We start from the raw sequence: 12,173 nt of genomic DNA, 5'->3' as shown, positions 1-12,173 counted from the left end.
TCAATATTATACGATCATCTCCAAAAGAAGTAGGGTTCTATTCTGACTCTAGCCCCACCTCCATTCTAAATTTCGTGAAGATCGGGCCATAATTGCGACCTGTAGAGTGATTACAAATTAACATGGACAGACGGACGGACGGACATACATAGCTAGATCGACTCAGCTCGGCGAGCTAGGAAGATCCATATATACTTTCCTATGTGGGAAACCAATATTTCGAGGTGTTACATAATTTTTGGCCCAATCAAACTTATAATACCCCCAACACATAGTGTTGTAGGGTATAAAAATCCTCAGCAAATAATTCACAATTAATGTGGAGTAGTCCTTCAAAAAGTTTATATTGAGAAAGCCCACAGAAAACTATTATTTAAGTATATAGTAAAGAGTTAAGTGATGACTGCAATCAAAAAGTGCTAAATATTAATAATAGAATATGTGGACCCAAAAATCGTAATTCAGTATGAGGGTCTCCCATGGTGCGCTGTTAAAATTATATTAATTTTTTGGAATTTTTAATAAAAAGATAAGAAACATGAAAATGTTCTTAAAAGACCATGACTATAGCTGAGTGTGCCCATAAAAAAAATTATAAAACATAAATGAGTCCTTGAAAATGTTCGTAAGAAAGTCCGTAATTATGTCCTTGAAAAATCTACTTTAAAAATCCAAGTTTATAGTTGATTAAGCCCTTTTAAATATGTTTAGCAATCCACGACTATTGTTTGGTAAGTCTAAAAAAATCTTCTTTTATAAATAAAAAATCATGATTAAGTTGTAAAAGTCCTTAAAAATTCTTCTTAAAACAACCACGACAGCCATATTTAATGAATATAATCGTTCAACTAAAAAAAATACAGGATAAATCCAGCCGATTATGATCACTGCATCACAAAGTAACATCAATAAAGGAAACAAATGCCCCCTCTTCCAAACTTTTCGGATTAAAATTCCTCGGATTCAGTGCCTTTTAGGTATACAGGGTGATATGAAAGAACTACAACCAAATTCAGACTGCTGTCATTTCTAAGCCACTCGTCCGGCAGCTGTTAAAATTATTCCAGTGACAGCTCATTATATTATTTACAAGCGTACAAAGGCATTTTAGTGAGAATTTTCCAGAAAAAAGTTATTCGTGATGGAATTCAAGTGTGATAGTGTAATTTCTTTATATTTGGCTGGAAAACCACAAGTGGCTATCGTTAGAGCACTCCAGCATTTAAATGTGAATAAACCTTTAGTGTCTCGTACCATTGCTCGTTACCGTGAAGAAAACAGCAACATAAGCAAAAATGGTTCGAAAAGTAAAGAAGCGACTTGATCGAAAACCGCGTCGCAGTGGCAAATGTTGAAAAATGAGCTCGGGGTAAACCCATTGAAATTCCAAAAAGTGCAAGAACTTACACCGCAACAGAAAGAAAATAGACTCAAAAGAGCCAAAGAGTTGCTTCACTTGGCCGAGAGTGGTGAACTACCGAATTTGTTTATTTCCAAAGAGAAAACATTCGTTGTCCAGCAGTTTGTAAACAAACAAAATGATCGTGTTTACTTGCCAAAGAGGTCAGCTGAAAATGTTAACCTTCGGTTGGCCACCAGAACTCAAGCGTCGGCAATGGTGATGTTGTGGGCCGCCGCAACCGCCGATGGTCGCTCTCCGCTCGTATTAATCGACCGTGGCATCAGAATAAATGCCGAATATTATCGCGAAAATATTCTGGAGGGTGTATTTTAGCCTTGGGCACGCAAACATTTTGGCCACAGACCTCGGACATTCCGACAGGACTCAGCACCATCGCACTCAGTATGCGCCACCCAAAAATGGTTACAAAATGAGGTTCCTTGCTTCATTTCCAGTGCACAATGGCCACCAATCCGTTGAACTATTGTGTCAGGAGTATTTTGGAAAGCAATGTTGGCACTAAAAAATACCAAAGTGTCGAACACTTCAATCAAGCACTTCGCCGGGAATGGCCCAAAATACCGCAGATCAACATTCGTTTCATTCATTTGAAGGCCAAAATTCTTGCCAAAGGTGGCAAATTCGAACAAATCTAAACTTATTATAAAATTTGATGCTATTTCCGACATTTTTTGCTTTTATTCAATAAAATTAAAAAAAGACATGTAAACATTATGGCCTTTGACTTTGTTGCAGTTTTTTTTATCTCATCCTGTAGAGTCAGAAACAATTCCTTATTTTTTGTTTAAAACCACTTTACTTTACTATTAAAAACTCATTTTGAAAAATCATAGGATTATTGAGAAATACGACTTAAAAAGTCTTCCCCCAATAGTCCAGGATTACCATTAAGCAAGTCCATTAAGAATCTCCTTTAAAATCAACGATTTCTGATATAAAATTTACTTTAAAAAGTCATCTTAATAAAGCTTTTTAAGTTTGGCAGTGTTGAAAATTCCAGGGTAATTTCATAAAAAACTATAATCAAAATTAAGACCTTAAAATCAATTTTTTTATTCCAAAAATAAAGACTTCCCTTAAAATATTATTTAAATCTACGATAAGTTCTTAAAAAATCCCAATAAGTCTTCTCCAAAAATCCACGAAAAGCCTTGATTTTTTAAAAGAACACTATGGGTCTTTGAAAATCTTCCTCATAAAAAACATATTAAAATCTCCCAAAAAAATTCACAACAATTATGAACTTCTTAAAAAATCATTAAAAAAGTCTTCATGAGTCCTTTAATGTCCTCATATAGAAATCTAAAATTCTTCTTTGAGAAGGTGATTAAGTAAAAAATCTACTATAATCAAAAATCCATCCAAGAAGAGTCCTCATAAAGCTTCAAAAAGTTTCGATAAGTCCTTATTAGAAGAATCCAGAACTGAGATTGAATTGTCATTCAAAAATAACCAAAATTGCAGCCACTTTTTGTGGAAAATTGAAGGTAAAACTTATATATCCTATGAGAACCTGAAGTGACAATTAATTGGAAATTGAGTCTAACTATCTTTAAGATACCTAGAATCCAAATAATCGGAAAATATTGAACTTTTTTTTTGTAGAATGTAGAAAACATATTCAGCTCAAACGATTGTAAGTAGTCACTGAAAGAATTTATATATCAATACGAGGAGGAACCCTTTTATGTGGGCTATGCCTAAATGTGGGTTGATATAGCAAAAAATCCCTGATATAACTCCAGTTATTTGCTGAATATCAAAGTCCTAATTGAAATAATGTGGCCTTATCTTGACTTGAACAGACAGACAGACAGAGGCTAAATCGAATTTTTGCTGAAGAGAAGAATATTTAGAGAATATTTAAAAGTGTTTAAATCGTATGAAACGTGCAAAAATTTCTCATGTTCTACCAATAACTGACAAAGAACATTGTATGAGTGATCCAAAGCGAAATACTACTCAAATTTCACCCCTAATAAATTAAGTTATTTATTTACCAATTTGTCTTTGTGTGTGGGTTTTTATGTGGGGAGGCCACAAAACGCACTCAGAGACCCTCTCAATCACTCAATTACAAAGAGCTTTGCTCATTTAAACCATAACATAACATAAAGATGTTTGTATTGGTTATCGTCGTTTTTAGTTAGTGCTCTGGTTTTGAGCTCTCACAGTATGGGTGTTGTTGGGGTATCCAAACTCCACACACACACACACACACATACATGTGTATGCCATAACAATGCTCAACTCTTGGCTGTTTGTTTGAGAGCATGGTGTTCACTTGTTTGAGATTTGAAAATGAGCGAATGCTTTTTAGTGTTTGAATATAAAACCAACAAAGCATATCCGTTGAAATTCATTAAACGTCTTACTTCCACAGTTAACAGTGTTAACAGCGTTCAAACGTTTTTTTTTTTTAAGAAAAAAAAAATCAATACCTTTTTACCCACCCTCCCCATCTCGGCTGGAAGAAAATCAATAGTGTTTTGATTTTCTTTTCTTTTTCCGTCTTCTCAAAGTACGAAACCTCAATTTAATTTGCCATTCGAAGTGTGGTGTTAACATAAATTAAGGGGCATTTTCTATATGTTTGAGAGTGTTTGTGTGCTTCAACAACATTTTAAAATCTTTGATTACCACAATACCTTGTGAAAATCAAGAAGAAAAAATAAAAAAAAAATATCTAAAAAAGTATTCAAGAAATCAAGCCACATAAAAGTGTTTAAAAATATAATTTATTTAAATTGTTGAAAGAAAAATTTCAATTTAAAAATATAACAGCCCCCTTCCAAAAAAATTACAATTATTTGTAATTTAAGTGTTAAATAATAACCCAGAAAAAAAGAAAGAAAAATCAAATACAAATCTAATTACACTTGATTACCAACAAGTCAACTTTACCAAACTCAAACTTCATCACCCAGCCAACCAGCCAGCCAGCAGGCCAGCCAGTCAGTCAAATAAAAAAGAAGAAAGAAACCAACACACAATCATCAATATGAAATTTGTAAGTAATTGCTGAAATCAACCAACCAACAATCAAATGAAGTTTAATTTGGGAGTAAAATAAACTCTTTTTTTTTTGTTTACATATTTTTCTTGTTTTTGTTGTATTGAATTATTGATATTGAGCTATAAAATAATATGTGAATATATAGTTGAGCTGTGATTTAGTGCATAACACGTTTGTTGCCTAAGTCTTTTATTTGTCTTCCGAGTGGCGGCTATTAGCAGCAAGAGGGAGGTAAAATATGCATTTGTAATTGATGCATGGGAAACAGGATGGCAGAGTTTTAAGAGAGGGAGCAATTAAAATATTTTATGGTATTAAAATAAAAAATATGTCATTAAATGTAATATTAAAAAATAATATTTTTTATTCATGCCAATAGACAATAAACTTGAATTAAATAAATGTAGAAAACTTAAGAGTGCTAAAGACTCTTATGCTCAATCCAATTCAGGGCAAAGTGTGGCTAAATTGAATATTTAGGAAAAAATGCCAAAAAATTTTTTTCCAATTTTTATCAATATTTTTGGATGATATTATTGAAAACATGTTAGTTATGATACAAGAAATTATATTTAGGTTAATTTATCATTTATCTATTGATTACCTAAAATTACAAAGAAAAACTGCCTTCTATTTTTATATCCTACACCATAAGGTGGTCAGCGTATTATGCCTTTGTGCATTTGTTTTTAACAGACAAAAGGAAGTGAGATAGACCCATAGTTCCTTTGTGTGATCAGCATAAAATCACATTTTGAGTCGATTTATGCAACAAAATGCAGGCCGCATTTATTATTCGATTGAGATGAAATTTTCCAAATAATATTTGTATGGCTCAAGGACAAACTCTATTGAAATTGGTGAAAATTTTGGTCCAAATTTTGATATAGCTCCCATATATATCTTCATCCGATTTTAGGTTTCTTGTGCACCAAATGGCTAATATCAGTCCAAATGGTGTGAATTTTGGCACCATCAACCGAATTTAGTATAGAAATAAGTTCTTTAAATTTGATGAAAATCGGTTCAGATATAGCTATAGCTCCCATATATATATGTTTCATCCGATTTTGATATAGCTCCCATATATGGATATAGCTCCCATATATGGATATATCTCCCACATATGGATATAGCTCCCATATATATCTTCATCCGATTTTAGGTTTCTTGGGCACCAAATGACTAATATCAGTTCAAATGGTGTGAATTTTGGCACTTCCGACCGAATTTAGTAAAGAAATAAGTACTTCAAATTTGATGAAAATCGGTTTAGATATAGCTATAGCTCCCATATATATGTTTCTTCCGATTTGGTGTTTAAATCTCCAACTTTCGGAATAGGCACTCTACCATAATGCTTTTGTGTACCAGATATCTCATAGAGCTCAGAAATTGCAATATAAACCTTTCTTTTACGAGAGCTCTACTAAATATGCATTGTGGTGTAGGGTATCATATAATCGGCCCCGCCCGACTTTTGAGCGTTCCTTACTGTTTTTTTTTTTGGATTCCCAATTATGGATTATTTGAAAATATGACATCTTAAATCGTTTGCACGAGGATCAGTCTTTGCGAGTGATAAGGCTGGAATTTTTGAATATTCCTACTCAAAGGGTACGAAAAGTACTAAAATGTACAGAAAATTGAATGTACTAAATTTGAAATGAGAGTCACTGATGGAGTGCAGGATAAAGGTGCCAAAAGGTTATTGGAAATTCGATATTAGAGGTTACGAAAATTCCTAAAATGGTACTAAATTTCAAAATGGTACCATTTGGTATCATGTGATTTGTTATTGAGAAATTGAGAGAAGGAGGTAGTATTGGAAATAAGTACTAAAATTGTACGAAAAATACTAAGTGGTATTTAATTTGGTATTGAGCAAAGAAATGGGAATGGAATCGATGATTGTCCTTATATTCATAAAAACAAATGTTCATCAAAATTTATTGGTTAAATATTAAAAAAAAAATCACGATATCTGTTTACAGACAATTTTAATTATTCTACGATTATTGTCTTGATATTCCTTGGAAAAAAATATTTTCTGAATACCTTCAATCGTTGGCTTTTGTATTTCTTTAAAAAAAATGTTCCTGAGACTTCCACTATTATTGACATTATATTTCTATATAAAATATTCCAATATTCCACTCCACGATTGTAAACATCAGTAGGCCGTTCAAAAATCCACTTTACTTTAAATTGCAGATTATTCTGTTAATATTTCAAAAATATTTATAAAAAAATCAGGATTACTTTCTAAAAATATTCTTCTATAATTCACAATTTTACCTCAAAACCTTCAAAAATATAACTGATCGGCGGCACCTTAAAAAATATTATATTAAAAAACCTATAACCTGTTCGAAATAATCTTTAAAATTCCCTGATAATTGCTTCAAAAATTTTCCTAACAAGTAAGCAAAGGCTATAGTCGTGCGGGGCCGACCATGTGATACCCTACAACACCAAAATATATTGGAAACCTCCTTAGGTCTAAACGCATTTACACTTTATGTCGTGCTGATACCTATTTCACACAAAAGTGGTCCATTTTTCCCGCTAACCATAATTCACGGATCGTCCAAAATGTCTACACTTTTACGCTATCCTAACCCCTAACGTTGAGCAAAATTCCGTGTCGATTGCTTTTCAATTGTGATCTGTAGAGCCTCTTCAAGATCAGGAAAGTTTAAATTTTTGGTCCATTTGATCCCCCTAAATATATATCTTGAAAATCAATAGGCTTCAATTCTGACCCTATTTTTATCCAAATTTCTTGAGAATCGGATGATAATTTCGACTTGAATATAATAATCCAAAAACATAGTGTTATATGGTGAAAAATATTAACAAACTTAAAATTCAATATTGTAAGTCAAATATAAAAAAAAATCGCATGCGATAAAAAATATGACAAAAATATAAAAGAAGATATTCACTTTTTTATTGACATATTTTCATGCGATTTTCTTATGTTTTATCCTTTTCTGTCAAAAAGACATTCCGAATTTTTGAGAAATTTCAGAATCCGTCCAGGCGTTCTTGTGTTATAAGCGGTCTATTTGAAATCCCCTTCATTATATATGAGATTGTAGATATTTTGCTATATATACGATTTCTTGGATATGAGCATCAAAAGTGGCATTTTCGTTTTTCATTTCATTTTTGCATTTTCGCGGTTTAGTGGAAATTTTCTTATTGACATAAAAGCTACAGTTCATTTTACCCGCTAAATATTGTTCCATTCCATTCAAATCGATAGGCTTCTGCCCAGCCCTAAACTTTAAATACATGCAAAATTCCGTCGATTTGGCAAATATTTGTGGCCTGTTGAGCAAAAGCAAAATAAGGAAAAGTTTATGTCTTTGGTCCATTTTAACCCCTTAATATTTTGCGATCATCTCCAAAAGCAATAGGCTTCTATTCTGACCATAACCCTGACCATACAAATTAACATGGGCAGACGGACGGACGACATATATAGCTAGATCGACTCAGCTCGGCAAGATAGGAAGATCCATATGTGGTTTCCTATATCGGGGACTAATATTTAGAGGTGTTACATTATTTTTGGCTCAATCAAACTTATAATACCCCCCAACACATAGTGTTTAGCGTATAATTATCTTTGAAATTCCCTGATAGGTTCTTCAAAAATATTCTTAAAAATTAAGATTGGTGGTTTTTGATTTTAAAATTTTTGAAAAAGCATTAACCACTTAACGTGCTTGCTCAAAAAAAAAAAAAAAAAAATATTACAACTTCAGAGAATATCCTAAATGTAGAATTGTTATTCCTCCAAAAATGTTCTCTAATAATTCACCTTGATATTAATACAGGATCGATGGTCTCTGCAAGAAATATTTAACAAATCCCCGATCAATGGCCTCTTTAAAGCAAAAACAATCAGCAAATAAAGCAAAACAACCAGAAGTTTTAAAATTTTTCTTAAAAAAATATAGTTTTCAAAAATATTTAAAAACAGGATTTTAACATAAATAGTTCTGCAATATGATTTTTAAAAGATCGTAGGTTGTTATCTTGGATGTTCTCTAAAAGAACGCGGTTTTACATGCACATACAATCATTGAAAAAATATTCGTAGAGAACCCTTCATTAGTCTTTATTGAAATTATTTTTGAAAAAAATATAATTCATCTAAAAATATTAAAAAAAAAAACAATATTGCATATTTTGTAAAAAGTCCTTTGTCAAAAGAAAACTGCTTGGAATTTCCAAAAAAAAAAAAAAAAAATTCAAATGATTTTTTCCACAAATCTGAGGAATTTTCATCTAACATCATGTTTACATAACTTTCTTTTGTTACTATGAGAATGCGTTTTTTTTGTTTGTTTGTATTATTTAATAATTAATAACTTCCCATAACATTCAAAGCTGACTACATTTTCACATACTTAGGAATTTGCCGCCATCTGTCTACACATTCAATTTTTTTGTTCGAAACTTTAATCATATGATAATTTATACTACTGCAAGATATAAAGAGATATTTTCGCTTTTTTAAACAAATTGCCACAAACACATGCACAATGGCTGACAAATAATGAAAGAATAATAACGAAAAGAAAAATCAAAGAAAAAATAAATAATCATAAAAACGCCACCGAATCGAGTCAATAAAACGTAAATCTTAATTGTTGACTAACTCGTAAATCTTCAGCACTTCACCAGCCATGAGTCTTGACCACATATCTTTATTGGCTGTGTGTTTTGAGCGTTTTTTTTTCTCTCGATTTTATTTAAACGCAACTATTAAGTCATGAATAGAAAAATACGATCAATTAATAAAGCCTACCACTAGCTTAGCTACAAAAATAAAAAAATCCACAACATCAATGAACAATGTACGCACATTTGAACGCAAATCTGCAGAAGCGGAGATATAGACAACATAAAAATAGAATTCATAATATTGCCTATGAACTGACACAACTGGCAAATGCAACTGACTAGACAGTCGTTGTGGTCCAAAACGCCGAGGGAAGGCAATGTAAAACTTTGTTTTTGCCAGGCAACAGTGATTCGAAAGTGATTTTAGCCAACAAAAACTTGGGAGCTTTATGAGTCGATTAAGTCATTACAAGGTAATGTAAACAAACTATTCGCTGTACTTCTAAGTATTTGGAAAAAGTGAATTATTTTCTGAAGAAAGAAAAAAATACGACTCTAGAGAACTTACTAATGTCAATGTCTAGGAATGGGTAATGTCGGTACATGGTATGCACATACGTCAATAAAATCTCAGGTTGGGACTTCGAAAATCATTTTTTTCCATAATTACAGGAAAATCCTATTAGGATATGAAAGTAGATCTGAAAACAGAAGACACGTGTATCGGCGTTTTGAAAGTTTATATCGAAAAGTCACCGAAATAGAGGAGGTGAATTTTCCCCTCCTCCACACTTTTTTGAAATTGTCGGATTAAGATTCCTCGGAATCCGTGCATTTAATGTATATAGTATCTTCCGCAATATTGCAAATCAAAAAACGGGAAATATTTTGGTTGGATTTTTTAACCTTCAAACGGGTCCTCTTCACGGGGTCTTTTTGGTCCTTTTTTTTTAAAAATTGTTAGAAAACTCCCTTAAAACGAGATCGTAGAAAAGCAATATTTTGCAAAATTAGAAGACGTGAAGGATCTAAATTTGATCTAAATGCCAGAAATTCATATAAATTAAAACACATATTTTGGTTGGCATTTTTAACCCTCAAACGAGTTCTCTTCAAAGGATCTTTTTGGTCCATTCTTCAAAAAAATTTTAAGAACTCCCTTAGAACGAGATCGTATCGAATCAATTTTCTGCAAAATTAGAAGACGTGAAGGGTCTAAATTTGGTCTAAATGCCAGAAATTCAAATATATTAAAACACAGCAGTACCTTTTAAGAGTTTATGCAAAATTCTTCTAGAATCGAATTAGTGCCAATCGAATTAGTGCCAACCTTGCTTTCCAAATTACTCCAGACACAATAGTCCAACGGATTGGTATCCGGAGATTTTGGTGGTCATTGTGGGCTGGAAATGAAGCGAGGAACCTTATTTTGTAACCATTCCTGGGTGGCGCGTGCTGAGTGCTATGGTGCTGAGTCCTGTTGGAATGTCCAAGGTCTGCGGCCAAAATGTTTGCGTGCCCAAGGCTTTAAATACACCCTCCAGAATATTTTCGCGATAATATTTGGCATTCATTCTTATGCCACGGTCGATTAATACGTGCGGGGAGCGACCATCGGCTGTTATGGCGGCCCACATCATCACCATGGCCGGCGCTTAAGTTCTGGTGGCCAACCGAAGGTGTACATTTTCAGCTGACCTCTTTTGCAAGGAAACACGATCACAATCATTTTGGTTGTTTACAAACTGTTGGACAACGAATGTTTTCTCATCAGAGAAACCCAAATTCGCCAGTTCTCATCAGAGAAAACCAAATTCGCCAGTTCACCATTTTCGGCCAAGCAAAGCAACTCTTTAGCTCTTTTGAGTCTTTTTTTATTTCTGTTGCGGTCTAAGTTCTGGAACTTTTGGGAAATTCAATGGCTTTACCCCGAGCTCATTTTTCAATATTTGCCGAATGGAACATTGCGATATGTTCAGTTCACGAGCCATTTTTTGGCCACTGCGACGGGTTTCGATCAAGTCGCATTATTATTTTTCGAACCATTTCTGCTGATGTTGCTGTTTTCTTCGGTCCAATTCCTTGACGTCGGGCTACGCTACCAATATCACGGTAACCAGCGATGGTACATGACACAAAAGATTTAATCACATTTAAATGCTGGAATGCTTTAACGATAGCCACTTGTGGTTTTCCAGCCAAATATAAAGAAATCACACTATCACGCTTGAATTCCATCAAGAATAACTGTTTTTTTCTGAAAAATTCTCACCAAATTACTTTTGTACGCTTGTAAACAATATAATGGGCTGTCACTGGAAAAATTTTAACAGCTGTCAGACGAGTGGCTAAGAAATGACAGCAGTCTGAAGTTGGTTGCAGTTTTTTCATCTCATCATACATCTAATTTGGCCAAATTTAGGCATGTTGAGTTCATATTATGTACAAACGCTACTATAAATCAATATAGGTCCACGTTAGGGTTAAGTCTTTGTATAAAGGTATCCCCTTCCCCCCGTTTTGGTCATTGCAAGACTCTTGGTCATATTTTCCAATCAATTTAATTAAACATTTGAATTTTCGTTTCTTCGGTGGTAGAAAAACCTTTCGATATTAAACCAAATTTGATTATAATTTTTCATGTTACATATTAAGTTTACAAATTTCTTTTCTTCAGAGACCCCCAATAAAATTTGATTTAGAATAATTTTTTCTTTGATACTTTTCCCAAAAAATTAAATATTAAAGGAGATATTGCCTTAGAAGGGAAACGTGCTAAATTAGCAGAGAAAAAACTAAATACATATTTTTTACTAGTAATATACAAATTTCGAATGTAATTTTCTTAAAAAATATTAGAACTAAATATTTGATTTCTTTTGGGAATGATAGTGAAATTTTGTATGGAATATATCTTCTTTTGACACTTTCTGCCTAAAATGGAATTTTATGTTACTTTCAGGCGTCAATTTGAAAAAAAGTCCATGTGAAAAATTGATGGAAAAAATTAGGGAATATTTTCGTTTTTTTTTTTTTTTTTTTTTTTTTATTGAAACATTGATGTAAATATTTTTCAGGTATGTATTGGAAATA

General features: G+C 32.7%; 1 protein-coding gene across 2 annotated transcripts in view; it reads left to right on the top strand.

The window, feature by feature from the left end:
* Positions 1 to 3,781: 3,781 nt before the first annotated feature.
* The window catches only part of LOC101894226 (uncharacterized), a 116,599-nt gene continuing 108,207 nt past the window's right edge, over positions 3,782 to 12,173 (top strand). Inside the window, exon 1 of one of the 2 annotated variants that reach the window (XM_059127970.1) lies at positions 3,782 to 4,433. In XM_059127970.1, the coding sequence (XP_058983953.1) occupies positions 4,425 to 4,433 (9 nt within the window). In that variant the 5' untranslated portion in view covers positions 3,782 to 4,424. The remainder of the gene's footprint in view (positions 4,434 to 12,173) is intronic. The other variant, XM_059127971.1, reaches the window with a different exon arrangement.

The sequence above is a fragment of the Musca domestica genome, unplaced genomic scaffold, assembly GCF_030504385.1.
Source record: "Musca domestica strain aabys unplaced genomic scaffold, Musca_domestica.polishedcontigs.V.1.1 49, whole genome shotgun sequence".
Taxonomy (NCBI): domain Eukaryota; kingdom Metazoa; phylum Arthropoda; class Insecta; order Diptera; family Muscidae; genus Musca; species Musca domestica.
This window is presented reverse-complemented; position numbering and strand designations above follow the sequence as displayed.